Source organism: Condylura cristata, unplaced genomic scaffold (assembly GCF_000260355.1).
Source record: "Condylura cristata isolate star-nosed mole 26May11 unplaced genomic scaffold, ConCri1.0 scaffold00003, whole genome shotgun sequence".
Lineage (NCBI taxonomy): Eukaryota > Metazoa > Chordata > Mammalia > Eulipotyphla > Talpidae > Condylura > Condylura cristata.
In genome coordinates, this window is record NW_004567104.1 from 59356053 (window position 1) to 59379110 (window position 23058).

At 36.1% G+C, this 23058-nt stretch overlaps 1 protein-coding gene across 10 annotated transcripts in view; it reads right to left on the reverse strand.

Moving 5' to 3' along the window:
• ROBO2 (roundabout, axon guidance receptor, homolog 2 (Drosophila)) overlaps positions 1 to 23058 on the reverse strand; it is a 1357399-nt gene that overhangs the window by 139421 nt on the left and 1194920 nt on the right. For all 10 annotated transcript variants that reach the window (XM_012731356.1, XM_012731319.1, XM_012731342.1 and 7 more), the window contains 3 exons: positions 14281 to 14438; positions 12317 to 12437; positions 2818 to 2956 (listed from right to left, as the gene is read on the reverse strand). In XM_012731356.1, coding sequence (XP_012586810.1) covers positions 2818 to 2956; positions 12317 to 12437; positions 14281 to 14438 — 418 coding nt within the window. The remainder of the gene's footprint in view (positions 1 to 2817; positions 2957 to 12316; positions 12438 to 14280; positions 14439 to 23058) is intronic.

A 23058-nucleotide genomic window follows, 5' to 3' on the forward strand; every position in this document is an offset into this window, starting at 1 on the left:
ATAGTAGACTCACCAGGGCTGTTATTTACATGTTATAAATTGCTATCATGTGACAAAACTGGCCCTTTTCTGTTGCATGCTTCCTAAATTTCCAGAAACTCAAATTATTAATAATACAACACTAAACAAACCCAAGTTTGGATTATTTTATAAGATATTTGCTCAGTACACCTCAAGAATATCAAGGCCATAACAGCAAGAAAAGACTGAGAACCTGTCGCAATTAAAGGGTCTTGGGAAACATGACAATTAAAAGCAGTACCCTATAAATATCCAACTAAAAAATACTCTAGGGCCTCTCTGGTGTTGCAACAGATTAAGACACAGCATTGTGAAGCTATTGCAGCCACAGCAGCACGAGTTCGATCCCCAGCCAGGGAGGTGACCAACATGGTGAGCAGACCTCTCCTGTCTCACTCACTGCTCCCCTCAGCAGTGTGCTTTAGTACATCTGCCTGTTCTCCCCATTCTAGCCCCACATGCCTGCACTTGTATGCATGAATTTAAAAAAAAAATAAAAAAAATACCCTTATATTAGAAGGCAGGCATTAAGGAACAAACTGGTGATATCCAACTAAGCATGAAGGGACCTTCACTTAACAAGTCATATATCAACAGTTGTCCATTTGTGGTGAGACATGATTCACAGTAAAATAAGATGTTAACAATAGGTGAAATTAGTTATACAGGGTTTATGACATTGTATATACAAAATGAAGTTCTCTTAAATAGTCAAGGCCACTTACTTTCAGTAAATGAAAATTACCCTTTCTCTACATTAGGCAAAGTATTCATATACAATTAAGATCTTAATTTTATGTCAGTATGTTAAAATGATCCATTAAATGTTTCAAATTTAGAAAAGTTATTGACAATCTAGGAATGAGTCGTGGGCATCCAAAACTAAATTTCTGTATCTCCTTGATTTTTAACGTCTTTCTCAGTTAAAAGGCGCTTCATTTTAAAAATGTCTCTTGGGGCCCTCCCTGGTGGTGCAGCAGGTTAAAGGTCTGAATATGAAGCTCTCAGAAGCCACTGCAGCATGAGTTCCATCCCCAGACAGGGAGCTGATCTTCATGGCACAGCAGACCTCTCCTTACCCAACTACAACTCCCCTCAGCAGTGTTTCAGTACATCTGCCTTTTCTATTCCCCATTCTGTCTCTGGTGAATCCTCTCACCAACCATACCTCTGGTCTGTACCCCAGTTCTGTAAGCATAATTAATCTTTAAAAAAAAAAAAAAAAAAAACATGGGGCCCTCCCTGGTGGCACAGTATGTTAAAGTGCAGCACTAAAAAGCTAAAAGCCACTTCGGCATGAGTTCGATCTCTGCCCCAGAGGTGATCCACATGGCGAGGATCATGGGTCAGAACTCTCCTGACCTGCCCGCTGCTCCCCTCAGCTGTGTACTTCATCAGTCGGCCTGTTCTGCTCCCCACTCTGTCTCTGGTGAATCCTCTCTGCACCTCTGGCCTGATACCAGTTCTGTGTGCATAAATAAATATATCTCTACAAAAAGAAAAAAAAATGTCTCTTGATGACAATATCCCTTTAAAGATAGGTGTTTGATATAAAAGTGGCAAAACGACATAGCATGATTTTTACTAGAATTTAGGCTGGGAATCCCAAATTAAAATCTTTACATTTTATTCCCATAAATTGAAAAGGCCACTCAATAACTATTTAAAATATTCTGTCCATCTCAAGTCAAAGTTGTTGATGATATGAATTGAAAATTAATAATATGATACGTAGCTACATATAAAAATTGAGATTTTGAAATGAATGCAGAAGCTCAAAAGATCAATAGTTCTCGTAGTGAAAGCCCATAAAAGACATATGTCTTCTGTGAATGCATGTCTAATTTCAGTCACTACAATGAAACATTTATTTTTCAGAAAAAAAATTAAAATCAGAATGAGAAGTTTTACTTAGTCAGTGATTGTAGTAGCTGTGATGACCATAGTTTCAAATGACAGAACTAACACATCAGCAAAGGAAATCGTCAAGCTAGACTTGCTTGTTACAGAAAATAATACTTGAATGATATTTGACCTCAAAGGGCAAGTCTTGGGAATTTTATACAACAAATGGTTAAATTTCTTTTTGCAAATGATAATAAACACTGTTGGACTTATCCTAAGAGAGTTCAGAGGTTGAGTTTTTTTTTATCTTGGTAATAAAGAGAAGACAAAGAAGATGGCAGGGGCCGGGGGTAGGTATGATTCTTCAGTGAATTCCTAGCTAAATCAAGTAACTCCTATCATAACATATATGAACACTGAATTCAAAACTAAAACCAGGAAATTAATAAATATGGTTACTTTGATCTCAATGTGATGACTCAGTGTCATACTGAATAATCTCTCCTTCACTCCACATCATAAAGTCATAAAGTAAGGTACTCAGCAGTTTTTGTTAGTGATGCCCTGAGTTATAAAAGAAAGAACACAGTATCCAATATGGGGTGAATCTTTATGGAATAAGAATAGTTGAAAGAGCTTAAGAATTTAATAGGAAAAAACAGCAGATCTACAAGAGGCTAGCATTCCCGACTCGTCAATATTTAGGGGTAATAGATGGACTAGAAAAGCAGACATTCATGTGCAAGATCTAGGAACGTTTGGGTCTAAATCCTGGAAGATGTCAGTCTAGAAAACAGCAGATAAGGTGATTTCATATGCAAAAATTATCTGGGAAAATAACACACCAAGATGTAAGATCCCTCGTGGTGCAACTGGGGATATTGATATGTATATTTCCTTTCTAATTATGCAGTGGTTATCTGACCATTTCCGTCCATGTGATCTTCTTACCTTCCTCTTGGCAAGTCTGAATCATCCTTTTTCCACCGTACAGTTGGCTGAGGGTCCCCCTGGACCTGACAACGAAATTCTACAGCTTCTTCCTCCAGCACCACCTGGTTAATTGGCCTCCTGAGAAATGTGGGTCGTTCTTTGGGGAACAAACAAACAAACAAAAAACCCAGTTAAGTGAAATGTTGCACATGATTTAAGTACATTATGGAAAAGCACAGGAAATGTGATTTATTTTGGGGATGTAGGTACTTAAGTCTGTATCTCAACTCTGCCTTGATAAGGCTTTATGAATAAAACATAATTGAATAAAACATATTGTGGCTTAGGATATCTATGATCATGTATCCTTTTGGACAATAACAAATATTTAACTCATTCTCAGTAAATCCATGAATTAAATTATGTGGGTCCTATCATTAAAAAAATCTGAATACTGAATTGTAGAGAACCAAGAAAATGGAGTAAAATGGTAACTTTATTACAGTGACTCATAGTGTGGCTAAATATTGAAACTGATGAAAAATGGTAAAAAGGAAATAAGTAGCAGTATATTACCAAGAATGGAAAATTAGAACTTGTCTTTACCTTTAATAATTGTAAAAGAGAAAAGAAATCATGAAATAACATCTCCCTCCTTTGGAAACTGATAAGTATATATATTTTGGCAAAAAAAAAAAAGGGGGGGGGGAGGGCATTAACAAAATCTTCCAACCTCGGCTATCACCTGAGAAAGACCCAATATTTCCAGGAATGTTTTTTACTTCATGTCTTAAGAGATATCTACTTGCTTTTTCTTTTCTTAAATATAAAGCTGATAATCCATTTGTCCTAATGAAAATCAGTCATATTCATTATTGTGATTATTTATTGTCACCAATAACTTTCTAATTTTCTTCTAAGTGTAAATGGATATTTACCCATTTTTTTTCTTTTTCTTGATTTTTTACAATATTGTGTTTACTTTGTTCACTTACTCTTTGGTTATAATTAGGTACCAAAAATGTTTTATCTTCACTGTAACACATTTTTACAGGAAAAGAGGGGAAAAGTAAATTCCTGTCCATTTGAACCTTACATGTAGGGGACACATATAAAACAAAAAGTAGTTTGACATATCTCTAGTTATTTCAATCCCTTGTCTAGTTACTTTTCTTTTGATAATGACTTGATATAGCAAAAATTCTCTTTTAAATTTTTATGAGCACATGTCTCCAGTCACAAACAAGTCCAATACTGTTACTTATTGAAATAGAAAACAAAGTCAAGGAAAAGAAAGATGCAATCCATAGGGAGTTGACGCAGTATTTCTGGCCATATGGCCATATGTAGTTACTTAAGACTTCAATTTCAAACCCAAATTAAATATGTGAATAAGCTGCACAAAAACTGAAACATGGCAAGAACTCTAAAGAAAACAAATCACTTCAAATAACATACATTAAAAATACAGAATTATTTGAATTCAACTGAGTAAGTAAGTATGCATATTTATGAAACTAAAGTTGTAAGAGCCATATTTTATTGCAATCAAGTCAACCATCTTTGTTATTTAGAAGGAAGACAACTATATCAAAAGGTAGACAACTCGGCACCACTACTGTGAAGCTGACCCACATGGTGCAGCAGATCTTTCCCGTCTCACTAACCCACTGCTCCCCCCAGCACTGTATTTCAGTAAATCCACCTGTTCCGCTTCCTCCTCTGTCTCTGGCGAACCCTTTCAACCACATCCATCCTGCCCAAACCTCTAGCCTACACTCTAGTTCTACTCAAAGATAGATAAGCAAACAAATTAATTAATAAATAAAATCTTTATAAAATAAATGGCATAAATATATGTCAGACTATGCCTGTTTATTTTCAGGTAAAATTTTTATGCTTTCCTTACCACAAATTGAGTATAGTAAATCTGAAAGGCAAACTTCACACTAGATATCCCAAAACTAGAGTTGTCTCTTTGGCTAGGGAACACCACCAGGACCCTAAGGTGTCTCGGTTATCGTATGTGGTCTACGTCCCATTGTCCTACATGGAGACATGTGGAAGCACCTGCTTTATAATTTAAAGAAGCAAGATCTGGGGACCCCTACTGCTCTTCTGATGAACTTGGCAGAGATGGAGAACTTCCAAAAGTATCTTCCTTATTCCCTTCTGCCCTCAAGCAGTGTCTAGTTGCCTAGCAACTGGATAACCACAGAACAGCCTGTGGTATAGAATTTTTGGAAGTCTGACTTTGGCTCACAGTGGCAAATTAAATTTATAGAGAAAGAAGCCAAACAATGCAAAAAAACAACTCAGGTGGAAGTAATCTGCACACAAATGGCTCAACTAGATGTGTTTTCTAACTTAGTATCTTACCTAGTCCATCCCAAAATAGTAACATCAAAATTTAATGGTATATTGAAGTTTGGTTACAACCTTTAAAGTGTTATTCTAAGCATTTCCAAAGCACTTATTACGCTAAGTATCTCTAAATTGTTGTAGTCATTATTCCAATTGTTTTCTGTTAATTACACCAATCTTACCTTCTACTTTGCAATTTTAACTGTTGATAAAAAAAAGAATACATTAACAAGCTGTAAGTTTGCCTCACATTTACTTCAATGGAAGGAAATTTTTGTAGGAATTGTTTTCTAGTTTCCTTAAATAGACATTATTTCCTGAAAATCTAGTAATCAGAGACTTGAATATTAAATGCTAAAAAGTTGTACAAGCAGAAAATATATTTTTAAATATATTGTCTTTGTGTTACTACAGTTATCATAAATCATGAAACCATGCCTGTTTCAGGCACACATTATAAAAAATTTAAGGAAGTATCTCAGATCTACAGTTTTGTGTCAAAATCATCTGAAACTCCATATGGTTAAAGAATTCGAAAGTAAAATTACAATCATGCAGTAAGTTAATACATGATCACATTCAACATCCATTAAAGCCCCATGGAGCATCCATTAAAGCCTACATGGAGACTGTACTCCATGAAGTTCTACACAATTAAAAATAAATATATGAAACATACTGAACTAAGGAATAATGAGCCAATGATCTTGAAGCATGTCAAACTAAGGTCACTGATTTTTCTGTATTAACACCTTATGTCTGAACACATATTGAAAAACAGGGGGAGAAATCTCCAGGGATGTTTGCTGACTGCTTATCAATTAGATTAGAGTCCCTCTGAATGTCCTGATCCCTAATTATATAGCTGTGGAGTGATCAGAGGCAATGTCTTTGCCAATGTAATTAACATTTTTTTTTAATGTGAGATTAACTGGATTTGAATCACCTGCATATCCTGCTTACAAGGTTAATCTCTCTTGAGACAGTAGTGTTGTTTGGCAGTGTGGTACTATGTAAAGTACAGCTCTCAAGTAGTCAGGTCAATTTAGTTCCAAATTGGCATTCTGGAAAATTCAACCCTGTATGTGACTGTAATAAAATCTAATGCCAAGTCTCACATAGTTATGTCAATAATATCCAGAAAAGGAAAACATTTAGTTTAACACAAAATATATCATAAATCTGAAATGAAGTTGCATAATATCTCCCGAGTTTCTTATTTGCATGTTACATTCAAGGAAGTTAAGTACCCAGTGAACAAATTTCTCTTATTGACTCTACTTATTCAGAACATGTCTGTAAAATTGGCAGAGTATGCTGCGGCAGCTATTTCTAGGACAACATTAACAGTTTTAAAATAAACTTTACTTGACATTATAAAAGTAGTGTTATGGCAATAATTACATAGGTAGAGCAGTCTGAGTCTTGCTAAGACCAATGTGTGCAATAAAAAGACATTAGAACTAACCACTGCTTATCTCAACTTCAACTGACACAGAAAGACCTATCACACTATTCTATTAAATTCAGACGTCAGATGGCTCACCCTAGTATGCTTTCTTTTTATTTTACTGGGCGAGTTTAGGAAACAGGGTTTATGATAGTCACTGAATGTGAATTATTGTGTCCTTCCAAAACAGGCTGAATGATAATGATCAGTCTGTCTGCAGTTAAATAAAGCCTGGTTGCATTAATTTCTTCTCTTGCCAAACTTTTTTTTTTTTTTTGTCCTAAAGAAATCATGACACAAAGCAAAGAAAAAACATAGGTAGTTATTCTTAGAGGAAACAAAAATATTTCTCCGTGTTGTAGAGGCAGTTTCACATTCTTGCTGATAAAATACTATGGCAGTTCTGCTGAGAGTGAATGATTGATCCATTCATCTCACTATAACATTGAAGTATTTAAACAAGACTTGGTTCTGTTAATACTCATGAGATAGTTTTTTTTTAAAGATTTATTTATTCATACAGAACTGGGGTACAGGCCAGAGTCTCAGGGGTGGTGAGAGGCTTCACCAGAGACAGAGTGGGGAACAGAACAGGCAGATCGAAGAAGTACACTGCTGAGGGGAGCAGCGGGTGGGTAAGGAGAGGTTTGTTAGCCATTTGGGTCAGCTCTGGGGCTGGGGATTGAACTTGCACTGAAGTGGCTGCAGCTAGCTTGCAGTGCTGTGTCCTAACCCCTTGGACCACCAGGGAGGGCCCTGAGATGGTTTTTAAGTGCGTAAATCAGTAAGAAATTGTTTGGTCTTTTTAAAGTTTGCAAATAAATATTACTTAAAGTTATATTACATTTTACATCACATTTTACATCATCTTTATTTTAATAACATCTTATGCTACAAAATCTTAAGCGAAGGTCACAGTTTTTCAGTAAAATATACATATTCCCTAAGCTTTGATTCTGAAATATCTTTCTCATTTCTTAACTGGATATTTCAACCACTTTAAGCTTATCAACTACTAGCTCTCATCCAATAGCTGAAAATGAAAATTTAAGTCCCAACTTCTGTCCTCACAAACAATAAAATTGTGCATTCCTAAGGTAATTATCCTATGAAAATTACGACTGAAACAACTGTCTTCTAATGAACACCAAACAGTATGAAAGAACAATAAAACACCTGCCATATGAAGAAAGACTCCACTTGCAAAAGACAGTGATGTCGAGAAGAGGCAGAAGAAAACTCAGCAACAACAGAAGCAGAATAACAAGATTTTTTTATTGAAAAGATTGTTATTAAATTCCTGAGAGACAAGAGAAGTTAAAACATTTATGAAACAAAAACAGGGTACTATAAATAAGGAAGAAAGAGAGAAACAAAGAGAACTTTAACATCTGATTGGAAAATAAATTTACATGGAAATGGAGTAGAAAAATGGAGAGACTATTTCATTGAAAATTTAAGTAGAAAATTTTTCTACTTAACGTGTCCAAGTCAGTAAGAGAAGAAAAAAAAAAAGAAAACGCCAAATAAGTTATAATATAAAATATTTCAGGGATGTAGAAAAGTTTCTAGTAAGAAACATAATGAAACTGCTTACATATACAGAGATCAGAAGACAATAGACTTATAAAGGGCAACTGTAATAACTACATGACATTGGAGGGTGACTTTAACAATCTGAACCTAAAATACTTTGAAAATAGAATTCTATAGGGGCCTCCCTCATGGTACAGAGTTAAAGTCTCAATGCTATGAAGCTATCACAAGGCCCTGCAACGTGAGTTTGATCCCAACCAAGGAGCTAACCCACATGGCACTGGAGACGTCTTGTCTCCCTGCTGCTCCTCTCAATAGTGTATTTCATTAAATCCACTTATTCTCCCGTCTCTATTAAACACTTTCACCCCCAGCACTTTTAACCTATACCCCAGTTCTTGTATGAATAAAACCTTCTAAAAATAGATTTCCATAACCAATATATTAATTAAATTTTGAATAGAATAAAGACACTTTGGTCTGGAATGGTACAGATTTCAAGAAAAATTCACAATAGATGTATAGAAAAAAAAATAGTTAATATTATTAGTTAAAAAAATGACAGATATAATGACAGAAGATAAATGCCACTCAACTCACAGTTGATAATAATTACATGATTATATGAACTCCTATAACCAAAATTTCTAAAGTCAAGTTAATAGAACAAAAGTAAAGATGAGAAGAGAGGAAAGGGGATACAAGTAGTCAAGTAATCTTCTAAAACAGGAAGTAAAAATAATAAACTTGCATAATAAACAGATGCATATGGAAATAAATCCCATAAAATAAAGATAAAATAGACTCAAAAAGATGTTCAAAGATGAGAAGTAGAAGGGAGGGGAGGCAATATATTTCTATATTTCATTACATTTTATAATATTTATAATTTCTATTTGAAATGCAATATTGCAGCATGCAATTTTTTTCATGTTATTCTGATAAACAATGAACAAACTTTTGAAAAAAATTCATTTGCTTTTGGTTGATTATTGATAACAGTTAATGGTAAATAACAGGTATCCCAATAACTAGATATTTAATTACAAATTTTAACTCTAGTTTCTCTGTCTTCAGAATCTTTAGCATGTAATTAACACAAGCGAGGTGCTATGTAGGGTTCTCTTCGAAACTTTCAGAGAGTGCCAGAGATTTCAGTGTTGCCCATTTAGGCTTTGATAAGTATTTCTGCTAGTAAGACAAAGCCCTGCACACTCAACTCGGACAACATTTTTATGAACAGCAAATAATAAAGAAGGACAACAGGAAAGTGTTTTTGAACATGGCTCAGTAACAGTTCTACAGTTGAGCTATACGGAGCATGTTTTTGCCTACAGGCAAGATTTATATGCCATTTTTATGTACCAGTTCTGTACAATTTAAGTAACATTGCATTTTAGCTTATAAAACTTTCAGGTGTACCTCATTATAAATAAATATCTTACATTTACCAATCAAGTCCAATTCTGTCCTTCCCCATATCAGGGACCCCTGTAAACCAGTTTATCAGCTGCAACTTTCAAACCAAAACACTTCCAAGATTAAGGCCACTCACTTAATTAAAAAATCAAAATACTAGCCAATTACTCTTGCATTGGCAAAGGTCCTTTATTCCTTTCATTGTATTTCTTGGAGTTTATAAGTGAATTTTCTGAGCAAGTAAATATTACTATCAGTTACTTTTTTTAAGTATAAACATCTTGAAGTAAATCCTGAGATTCAAGGATCTTTTTAAATGTCCCGTAGTTATGTGGTTACAGGAACCAGAATGTTTAAAGTAGAACTGTTCCCACATGAAAATAAAATTGAAAAGGAGGCAAGCAAAATGTAACCACCTTTATATTTGTAAAGCTTGGGTCAGAAATAATAGTAGGTCAGAAATAGTAGTATTTAGACCAATAGTATATAGAATGTAGAAATATAATGCAGTTTATAAGAAAAGTACATACTGGATCCAAGAGCAGCATGAACATTTCATATTTCATAGTATACTGGTCATGTTTATGTCATGAAGCATAGTGTTTATTTTTATGTTACTAAGCATGGGGAATCAAGCTGCAGTAATCTCATGCAAACGTGTCACATCTGAGACTTGGACCAATCACTAGTGCCTTTATGTTTTATTTCTGAGTTTAGATTTTTTTTTTCAATAATGCGATTTTCATTTTTTCTCTCAACGTAATTTTATATTTATAAAGCCTTAGGTCAATTCTGACTACCGTCAGATCACTGTTTCTCAACTTCCTAAATCAATTCGTCCAGAGGTGCTGCCTCTAGAACAAATTCAATCTCTTTGGTTTATGGCTATTTTCAAAATAATTTAGAAGTTCTCCTGTAACTCCTGACATGTTTAGGGATCTCCTGCAGTTCTCGTCATGTCTTTAGGGAAAGGAGGATAAATATTTCATGACACAGGCACATCATTGGTAAGTCTGATTGCTTGGTAATGACATTAAATTCTTTCAATTTCCTTTTGAAGGTAGAATTTACTGGTGTAATGTAACATATTTTTCTACTCCAAAGCTTGTGTTAGTTCTAGGGGGAAAAAATAGCAATGAATGTTTCTTTAAATAGAATGACTGAACTTGGAGGTTTTCAATACGTGATGTTCAGCAGCCACTAATGTTATATCTGAGCAGGCAAAACTATGTATTTTCTTTCCATTACAGACAAAGGACATTTTGGGACTCTCAGAGATGACTGAATGAAATTGAAGGTGAATTGATACTTATCTGAACTCTGCAGTTCAGAATTTTACATGCATATTTTGAACAATTTTATTTCATTTTAAAATTTATTCATGCATACAAGAACTGGGGTATAGGCCAGAGGTGCAGGGAGTGAGAGGATTCACCAGAGTAGGGAGCAGAACAGGTGGATCTACTGAAATGCACTGCTGAGGGGAGCAGTGGGTGAGACAGGGAAGGCCTGCTGTATGATGTGGGTCAGCTCCCAGTCGGGATAAAACTTATGGCTGGTAATAGCTTGATAGTGCTGAGGCTAACCCCTGCACCACCAGGGAGTCAGGGAGATCCTGAACTTTTTTTTTTTTTTTAAATAATCAATACCATTAATGAATTATGGCGTTTCTCCTGGCTTTGTCATTCGGGAGTTAAAGCTGCTTAGCGTCTACAAAAAACATTAACAGTGATTATGCCATAGTAGAAGTAGTTGAAAAGAGAGACCTGTACTCCGGTACATCATGCTCAGAATTGATGGGAATTCTAATAAGACTGCTGCATGTCAGCACTTCAACTGTAACAGAGGTGTTTTTAGGAACCTATGCAGGATTTTGATGCTACCTGTGGGAATGCCTAGTAGTGAAGATCTCATCCAATTGTGCACAGAATCATAAGATTATTTTACCAGCATAAAAATCACAATGATTTCTTCACATAAAAAAATATCAAATATTACCTGAAATAGTTAATCTTTTACTAAGGTTTACTTAGTTTGATGCACAGAGACACAAAACCACGTGTGTGTGTGTGTGTGTGTGTGTGTGTGTGTGTGTTCAATATGCATCACTGCACAGGCACTTAGATAGGACTTTGATGTCTTTTAGGCAAATGTTTCATTTTGCAATACCTTCAGGAATTCCCCAATTTGCTATCATTGGATTTCATCTTTAGTATTCCATATTGCTATATAATATTCCCTTTGTTTATTTGGTCCAAATTTCCTTTTTATAATGCTGTCTCCACCACTTCTATAATATTGATTTAATTAAGTTTTAGTTTATTAGTTGAAATATTCAAGGTAGAGTCTCTTGAAGTATCTTTACACTGCACGATAATTTTTAAGATAATACCCTCTGTCACCCACTGAGCAGACACTGTGATAAATGGATCACAGTGGAATGACAAACTTCAGACAGACATAATATTCTAAATAGACTTTTAAAACCAATTTTTCATATTCTAATGGAAACCCCTATAATCTTGTTAATAAAGAAGCAAATCATATTTCAGAAGTTTTGTTTTCTTTCACATCTAAGATTTTATCTGAGAGGCAGAATGAAAAAAAAAAAGCAGACAGTTCTAGCATGTCATAACTTACTACAAGTTCTAATACCGGTCCCTAATATAGTCTGATGTCTACCATGAACAAATCTACAAAGAAAAAGTAAACCAAAGTAGCAATTTCCAATTTAAAAGAGAGTTTTACCAAAGACAGTCAGTTCCGCAGGATCACTGTCTCTCTCTCCCACCATATTGGTACCAACACAGGTATACATCCCTGCATCGCTTTTCCTGGTATTGGAGATCATCAGTTTTCCACCACGGATCTGTTAAAATGCAAAGGGGGGGGGAACAGAAAAGAAATTGAAGAGGGGGAGAAAACAGGAAAGGAAAAGAAAGGTTACTAACATAATTTTTGAACAACCTTAATTTTACAATGATAGAATGTTTTTAAAGAGATAAAAGATAAGAACTTTCATGATGTTTTAATTTCAAGCAAGTATAATATTTATATATGTTCTCACCAGAAATATTTCAGATTCTAAAACCTGTTACGCCATAGGATAAAAGACGATCACTGTGCTATCAATTACATAAAAGAGATAGCAATGGACAGTAGATCATAAAAATGACCATGCAGCACACCCCCTTTTCCTCAAACATGAGCTTGGCAATATGACTTGACTTTACCAATGGCACTATATTAATGTTTCACCAGAGGAAAAAGGTTCCTGCAAAATGGAACTTGCTTTAGCTTGTCACAGTTAGAACTCAAGATTATTGATGGAACAAGTCTGAGCTGGAAGATGAGTAGCCATGAAGAGAAACCAAGAACCACAGATAAGAGCCAATCAATCACCAGACCTGCAAATCATCTCAGAGCATGCAGCTGCTACTATTCCCTTACCCTGGCCACAGAAGGTAAGAAAGACTTGAGACACTGGCCAACCTGGTCCTGAACAAAGAACGGTCAGTTGACCCATCCTTGTCCTAGTTTAAGTAAACTAGTATAAGTCATGATATCTAGCGGTGCCTTGTTACAAAGTGAAAGCTAAATGATACAAACATGAACTAGAAAACCTTTGAACATTGATTTCGCCATCACCAGGAGCAACATTTTTTCTCTACTTGTTTCCCAAATGCGTGCTGTTGGTAACCACATTCCCCTCGGCAATTTTAATTTTCCAGTATGGACAGTGCAGTCTAGAATTATGTGAATATGTTGTGATCTCTTGCATGACTTACATATTCCTGTGTCGTGTCATGAATGTAAGAAAAGAAAACCTCATTCTATAATTTCTTTTAGGATATTATGCACATTTGAAAAAAAAAGGTACATTTACTCAGGGAATCAAGACATATTTTTTAAATGCTTGGCTATTGTACTGAATCAAAAAACAATACAAACATTATCAAAACATAAATGCATAAACTGTCTATTTCAGTGGTCTGGTCCTCCAAAATTTCACATGCAAATGTTGAGTGAATTCTCTGGAAAAAAATAAAATGACTGCATGCCATTCTATTTTTTTACCTCTTTAACTTTTTCTGGGTGCTTTATTTTGAATATTAATCAACCACTGAACCTCATCATCAGTATCCTTTGAAAACAGACTTTTTCTACATGAGCAAAACTGCATAAAAAGTCACTTCTATTTTGCTTTTCCTTATCTGTTAAATTTTGAAAATAATTCACACATAAAATTCTAGTTATAAATATTAATAATTGGAAAAGTGTTTGAAATGTTCATTAACTTAAATTATGTCCTCTCACAATAAATTTTTGAAAGAGCACTAAAAGTAGTGTTCCAGTTAACATGGTTTATGGCCATCATTTACACTTTAACACACATGTATTGCATGATCAATAAACGCATTTGGAGATCTTAAAAAAGCTAAGATATCAATATTCTACTGCAAAGATGTATTACCATATTCAGATTGGTATAATTATTCATATATCATGTATATTTGAACTATATAATTGTTGTCCCTGGTAGGCCTCATGCCAAAGTTTTGGTTTTCATTTACCATTCTCAGTCCTTTGCGTACAGTGTAAATGCAACTAGCATTCATATAGTTTTATAATTTCGCTAACAATAAATAGATGAAAATACATCCATTCTAAGATTTGATATTCAATCTCAGTACATATTTAACTTAACTCACACTTATTCTTTCTTCCTTGTCATCAATTCGAACTTTGTCTTTTTTCCAGTAGATGGTGGGTTCGGGGTGTCCCCGGGGAGGCTGACACTCCAGGATGGCGGGCTCCCCAGCTGCCACGACCACGTCTGTGGGGTTTTGCCGGAAGTCATCTCTTAACACTGAAGAAAAAGAATTGTAGTAAAGAAAATTCAGAGACAATCATTTAGTCCCCTGGTGAATGCAGCATTTATTTCTTGTATAACAATTGGTACGGAAAGTCCACTTCAGAAGACACTCCTTAAGATTCTACAGTTGATTTGACAAATGGCATAATCCAAACCTATTTTTCAACACATTTCTTTTATGGAACCTTTTTGGAGGTTTTTGCACCCCTAATTTGCCTATGGAAAAACATTGTTGGCTGTACCATTTGAAACATTAGGGAAAAAATTAAGTGCAACTGCTAGACAGAAAATAAAAGGGATGGTATACACAAGCTACACCTTGTATACGCATTTGAATTTAAGCAGTTTGAATAAGCAATGTTTTTGGTAAATTTAAAATATACTCTAAGAAGAATAGTGGAATGGCTAACTACATGATCAGACACTTTTACTGTTTAATACGACTGAAAAATTGAGATAAATCTAAGAAAAATAAGATGACAAATATGCATGATACAGCTTTAAAATTTTATAAGAAATTAAGGTTAAAAATCCCTTTACCATGTGCTTCTATTATCTACACAGAGAAAACATATTCATATATGTATATAAATACATTAAAATGAAGTGTCAAATTATACTAAAAGGCTGAATCAAGTCACATGCACAAGGTTGTGAGCATGTGTGCATGTCAGTCTAGGAGGGGAAGTGGGGTGAGAAGCTTTTGAGAGCCCTTTTTGATGACATGAATATGGACAAGATCCACACTGTTTTCATTACACTTCAGAAGATAGACTCATTGTTCACCCTCGTAACGCACTAGCACCCACATACACAGGGTTACATTTTCATTCTCTCTGCATCTCCACCTGCCGAGCGACATCTGGGCAGCGTGACATTCAGAGCAGAGATATCCCTTATAGCAGTTTTGCCAGTCTGAATTTTCCCTCCTTTCATTAGGAGAACAGCAGGTTGGACCTCCGTTGTAACCTCCGAAAATCTGGCATGCCTGGCTCTCCAAATGTCACCTATCTATCTGTGTGTGCTTTTCTTCTGCTGGCAAGATGAAAAGCCTGGAGACATGAGTTGGCCCTATCAGATTGCAGAATACTGGGCTTATTTAACAAATAAGGGCTATGTCTATTTGGGGGTAAACACCCCCCAAAAGTATTTGAGACCATCTAATAGGTCATATTCCTCAAGTTTCCCTACCTTTCCTAAGTGCCTTCTCTGATATTACAGCACTGACAAGTATGTCTAACTGTATATAGTGGTAAATAAATGCACATACATTATATATATGTAAAATATGTGTGTGAATCTAGACAGACAGACAAATAGAAATTCACAAAGCTATTTGAAATCAAAATTAGGTTGCTTCTGCTGGCCTGTAATATAAATCACCCACTACTTCAGGAGATTAAGTCAGACCAACCCTGTCGTACCCAGTAATGAGACCCACTTCAACACTCTGCTTCTTTTTGAGCCAAGTCCCTAGGTTAATTGTCACTCTCCAAATAAATAAAAATTCTCTGTACTGAAAATAGCTCCAGAGAGAAAACTGAGACTTTAGGGCTTTTCTTTTCTTGTCTCTTACAACACAGCCTTTTATACAGTTTTCCATTTTAATGAAGTCATGGCCCTTTATGAGATTAGAGAATCTTGTCTCTTATTGGCAGGGCAATAAGAAAGAATTCAGCACAAATTGCTCACTCTCAGTTTATAAGCTGATTAATTTACTGCTTTTGCTACTAAGAAACTGCATTCCATTTTAGCACAGTGAACTGCACATTTTTGGTTCTCTTGACTAACTGGCAAGTAAAGTGTGACTTACATGCATAAGAATTTGCTTCTGAAAGGGCTGAGGAAGGTGTGCATTTAATGTGGCTGTCAGGCGGGGGTGGGGGGCTGGGGGTGGGGGTGTGATAAGAACGGGTTAACACTGTGGTTCCCTCTTGCAGGTAAATCCTCTTGGGAGAACTAGCTGGGGAATCGTTTATATTCTAAATACAGAACAGCTGCCTGTTTATGCAATGTTAAGAAGTGCAAAAATATGGCAACAGGGTGGCAATCATCCCTACAATATCCGGTACTGGCAACAAATAGTGTTGTGGCAAGTACACAATCTGTTCCAAAATGACACATCTGGCCAGTTGAAGGACCTTCTCCAGAACTGGTCCCCTAACAAATGAAATGCCAAAAACCTCTTCTCAAATAGTACTTACGACCATTGCTAATCATTCAGAAATACACTGTAGATCAATTTGCAGCAAGCCAAATTAAGCGGGGTGGGGGGGGATAAAAAGGCCCTCTACCACCAGGAACAAAACCAAGAAAAAAAGATATCATAACAAACTAAGAACTGTGATTCTTAAACAATATAACATGTGTTTATAGCATTCACAAAAAAAGAAAAAAGAAAAAAGAAAGGAAGAAGGAAAATGACTTCAATTTGCAAATGAAGCCAAGAAATTTTACATCAACTGTAATTTCAGGCTTTCAGACTATTCACCCAGAGAGTAGGGTGAGATAATAATATAATAGATACTGTACCCTCTTCAATGTGCAAATGTTCTTTGGAGTTTGTAGAGTACTCGGTTAATTCATTTTTTTGCTTAGTGATTCCATTTATTTTACTCTAAACATTTAGGGAAATAAAATGTATTTCTTATAACTCTTTTTCTCTCCCCTCCACTCTCTTTCTCTCTCTCTCATAAAGCACTCAAGGGAAAAAAAAATTCTTTCAGCAAGTCTAGTATAGTAAACAGAGAAACCTAGTCTTAGGGAAAAGTAAAATCAGTTGAAAGCTTCTTAAATCATTAAGTATATATAATTTGATACTTGCTTATGTTTCTGAAGTTTGTATACCACTCATAAACATAAGCAAAGTCAAAAAATATATAATTTATCAGTTCAATATCTGTGCAAACAACTCATTTTTATCTTGAATGTTCTATATAATACCATATACACACACATACACACATACATATAAAATGCTATACCACTATACATATACAATGAAAAATAGATCTTCTCCGTAGTAAAGACTTGACAAATAAATATGTTGTATAGAAGGAAGGAAAATGGTCTAGTAAATATAGAAAGCGAGCAAGTCTAAACTGAGTCAATCATTGTTTTTCTCCTTAAATTTCCATTCTAAAAAAGAACAGTGGCTTGACATATATAAGCCAAAGCAAGGATGTGCTATAATATGCATGTTGACCAAGTTCAAAAAAGTTCTTTAAACAGACTGAAGATAAATGAAAACTAATGAGCCAAAAAGAGTCTAATTAGAGTGACAAAAGTTAGGAGTTGTCAGTTTTTTTTTTTGTTTGTTTTTTAAAGAAAGACATAATAGGTACACTTACTTACAGTATTACTTACAGATCTAAGTTTAATATACAGGGTTCCAAATATCCATGGCACAAAAATAAATCAATAAAGGAGAGTAACTGGCTGTAACCCAAACTCTCATTTCTGTATATGAACTAAAAAGTGAAAACACAACCTCACCCATCTAATGACAATATAACTTGAATTATATTTGCATACTTTTTACATTGACATGCAATATGACTTTTCAAAGCTATTCTGGAAATTTGGTGTGTTTGATAAAACATAGTTCATATTTATGACAGATATTGTGATAGATTAATTGTGCAAGAATATATGGAACACTGCAATATACTCAGGACAATTTATAAAATGAACATAAAACAAATATGTATGCATTCAGTCTTACAAATACTGGTCAGATAAGCTTTTTCAAAAATGTTTAAAGTAGGTCTTTTCCAGTATCTGTCACCTTGCTATGCAGAGCAAAGGTCAATCAATGCTGACTGTAAAGACGAAGCTTTTGCCTTTCCCCTAATCCTTTTGCTTTACTCCTAATATGAGACGTGACCATTATTACCTGCGAAGACCTAGAAGACTAGAAGACTATAGCTTGGGGATCTGACCAGGTTATCAGTGAACATATCCTCTCTATGTGAGACTATCAATCCTCTCTATGTGAGACTATCATGGTTACCTTTAAAGATGAAGACAGCACTTCTTCATCCATAAGAACACTTTTCTGAACTTCCCATGTCCCTGAGCACAGGATACAAACCTGGTTCACCACATTTTACTTTAGAATTTAAAGTCTCCAGAGGTTATTATGCGTTCACTGTAGCACCTATGAATATACCTAGTATTACTTTGTTCATTTGCCCATACTCAGAAGGGCGAGGAATTGTCCAGTGTCCTGACATGGCATGAAATGGCATATTACTTATAGTGGTAATGACCACTAATGACACCTAATGATGACCCTACTGTGACCCCTAATGATCATTCCCTTTTAGTACTTATTCCCTCGTGTAAGTATCGTCCTTGACTGTAGGCTGGATCTAGTGACTTGCCTTTAATGAACAGAATACAGCAAAGGAATGAAAGTCACTTCCAGGAAAAGCTTATTAAACATTGTAACTGCCATCTTTTAAGCTCCCTTTTTTCATGAGATTTCTGTCTCACTCCCCTCTCATGCCCCCGACACCCTGAACATGCAACAACCCCTGCTTGCAGTAGAGAGGCCTGCTTAGCAAAGATCTGAATAACATTTCTAGTCAATAGCCGTGAAGAAAGAAGACCCTCAGTCCACAATACTAGAGGTCCTAAATCTAGCTAAGACCATGTAATCCAGGGAAGACAAATTTCCCCCCAGTGTTCCCAGAGCCTTCATATAAGATCACAGTTCTAACCCCATCCTTGAAGCCTGTGAGAGATACTATGGTAGAGAAATAAAATTCATGTCTGCATGACTGACAGTGAGGAAGTAATTATGTATTGCTTTAAGCCACTACATTTTGTAGGAGTTTGCTACACAACAATAGGTGACTGATAAAGTGCCCTAAAACAACTTTTACATCTAACTGTGCCTTTAGAGCATAACCTGTGACTTTTACTTCCCTTATAATCATACCTTCATTCACCCATTTTGTCTTCATCTTTCTATCGCTCATTATTAACTCTCAAGAATTCTTTTTCCTCAGTAACGGCAAGGTAAATTATTATTTAATTATTTCCATTTGAGCTTATTAAAAGAAATTAGCAATAACAACAAAATCATACTGTGGGTCTTATGCACTTCTGCAAGATACCTTTCTGTACTGTGATGTGCACATTCTTCCAAATAGTTACTAGGAATGTGGGATCTTAAGTATTTTTTAAAGAGATTTTTCTATATATGCATACAGAACCGGGGTACAAGCCAGAGGTGCAGGGGTGGTGAGAGGCTTCACCAGAGGCAGAGTGGGGGGCAGAACAGGCAGATCCATGAAGTACACTGCTGAGGGGAGCAGCAGGTGGGTCAGGAGAGACCTGCCTCACCATGTGGGTCACATACAGGGCTGGGGATCCAACTCTCACTGAAGCGGCTCACTTGCAGTGCTGTGTCCTAACCCATTGGCCACCAGGGAAGGCCTGAGATTGAAAGTATTTTTTTTTTTTTAAGATTTGTGCACACAGAACTGAGGTACAGGCCAGAGGCTCAGGGGCGGCAAGTGGCTTCACCAGAGACAGAACGGGGAGCAGAACAGACAGATCAACGAAGTAAACTGCTGAAGGGAGCAGTGGGCGGGTCAGGAGAGGTCTGCTGTACCATGGGTATCTCCTCCGGGGCAGGCGGGAATCGAACTCCTGCGGAGGTGGCTTTAGCTTCTCAGTGCTGTGCTTTAACCTGCTACACCACCAGGGAGGGCCTGATATTGAAAGTATTTTGATGCAAGTAGTCATATTCACCATTGGATAAAGAAAAAAATCAACAACAAACTCAACTGATCAAAGAAAAGTCATTTAAAAGTAAATTATATTAAAAGCCTAAGTAGCTGCCCTCCCTGGTGGCTCATAGGGTTCTGAAACAGCATTACAAGCTAGTAGCAGCTGCTTCAGTGTGAGTTCGATCCCTGGTTTTGAAGGTGATCCACATGGCATGGCAGACCTCTCCTGTCTCACCTGCTGCTCCCCTCAGCAATGTACTTCCTTGATCTGCCTGTTCTACTCCCCACTTTGTCTCTGGTGAAGCCTCTCACTTCCCCTGCACCTCTGGCCTGTACCCTAGTTCTGTATGCATAAATAAATAAAACTTAAAAAAAAAAAATGTCTGAGTAGCAGCAGTGAAACCTGCTAGCATCTCAAAGCGACCTTGAACACAGGGCTTCCTGCCAGCAGGAATTCTCTCTGCATGTGCACAGGGACACTGAAACTGACCCAAATGATCAGGGGCCAAATGATGCTTCACCTGGTATCCAGTAGTTTCGGAATACAAAATTTGAGAGAACCATGTTACTTAGAAAGATACTCAGAAACTCTCAGCCACACATGTTAATCATATATGAAATTATGCACTGGCTTTCTATAAGAAGTTTCTTATTTTTTTTTTTGATTAGTTAGCAGACACACATGAGGACTTTTTTGATGTCCTATATTACAAGTAATTGCACTTCTATAACAGCTGGTGTTTAATAAGTACACATTCTGTGCAAAACTTGGCATCATAGATATGCAATAGATCGTTAGAAGTGACCTATTGTGGTAGATTAAGTACAGAGTTTCAACTCTGTGCTTGACACTACAATCTACATACACAATCATTATGCTGCAGTAATTTGTAATATCACCTACTTCTATTTATCTTGTTCCTATTGACCAATTTCTGGATGTTCTTATCTCTTCCTTGAATTACTGCAAAGCATGTTCTATCTGAACTTTTTCTTTGAGTACTTTTTTAATCTATCCATTGTAGCAATAATGAGTTTGCTAAAATGCAAATGTGAACATGTCAATTACCTTTTCACAACTTTTTCAATGGCACTAAAATTAAAATTCTCTCTTAACTATGTTTTCAAATGTTGCTTACAATAGGTCTCTTCTTGTATTTCCAAGCTTATCATGCATATTTAGCAACCCTCACTCCCCAGTTATACAGAATAGGTATCACGGTACACTAGCATGTGCTGGTAACTGCTTGCAAATCTCTTTCAAACCTTCTTTATCTTCCTTACATGTTCCTATTCCTTCCCTCAACAGATATAGTTTCTTCTGTGTCAGCTTTGGACACTTTCATAGGAAAATCTCATACCTAAACTAGACTAAAAATGTCCCCCCACAAGGGTGCCCAATTTGGGGGACATCAGAAATTTTAATTAAGTGATCTTAATTGGTTGACTGAATTGATGAACTCCTCTTCAAGAGGTATGCTGCAGTCTTTTCTTGTTATATAAATTAGCCCACAACATTTTAATTTGATTTTAACATGTCATTTATGAGAACAATTTAAGTTAGTTGAATTTAAGAGACAGAGTACTTGACCTGTCTACCTACAGGCTCATATATCTCTAAATTAAAAGGCAGGCAGTTCAAGAAGGTCAGAAATCAATCACTCAAAGAAACAGTAGATTTATGTGCAATAGTAAAACTGGCAGTGCAGATTATAGTATATAATAGCAAATATCACAATGGACTAGAAAACAATGACAGCCTTTTCTTCAATTGATAAACATTATTCCTCTATGCCATGACCACGTGCACCACCTCTCATGTGAACTGGTCAGGAGTAATCCCAACCAGTTTGCAAGGCAGAACTAGTCTACTTTCAAGGAAAGCACACGTTGCTCCTGCTGCCTGAAGTGGCTGTTATTAGCAGCCATGCTGTGACCTCAGGGGGAGCTCCAGCCCTGGGATATAATTGAGGTCACACACACTGAGAAAAACCTGGGTTCTTGATGACCTAACTGGACAAATCAATATTGAAGACTGTACTAAATATGGACTGTCTAGTTATACAATCTAAATAACTAATCTTTTGTATTTAGCTTAGCTTAAATTGAAGTTCCTCTTTCAGCAAAAAGCTGTGCACCACAAGCTATAAAAATGTCATATTTTCCTAAAGTTTCAGTGAACACAATAAACTGAAAGGAGATCATCATTCACCAGAAAGTACTTTGCTATATTTGATGCAACCAAACCAAACAAACAAAACAAAGAACGGACAGGTTGGCCACCAGTTAAACAGATAATATAATCTGTCTGGTAGTTAGGGGATGTCATAAGTGGTTTCTTCTGCACAGAAGGAGAATGGGGAAAAAATAACTCAGTAGGGAGACATCCTGCTACCGCTGTGCAAGCCGACTCCCTGGCAGAACTGCAGCGTGCTGACAATTCCAAAAAACGAGCAGCTCTCCTTCCCCTCGCCCCTCCACCTCCATCAAGACTTCATGTGCAAGTAAATTCATTCAGCAAATGATCCAGATAAACCAGCAGTATGAATTTGAGCATGTTGTATAAACAAGAATGCCCTGTGACTTGTTCATTTTCAAGTCATAGCATTTCGTGAAGTCTGGTATTCTGCGGGGAATAAAACATACAAACACACAATTCACACAAGAGGAATGGCCAGCTCCAAGTTTCTTAGCCAAGCCTTTATTATTGAATCCTTTTTTGAGTCCTGTTCTGTCCTCACCCGCAATATAATTTGAATTCCTGCTAAGAGTGCCAAGTTTTCCTTAATGTTTTCCATTAATGCTTAAAACTTGCTGAAGGATTCTTTGCAATTGCATGGAAGCATCATGCTCTCTGTAATTTGTATCCATAA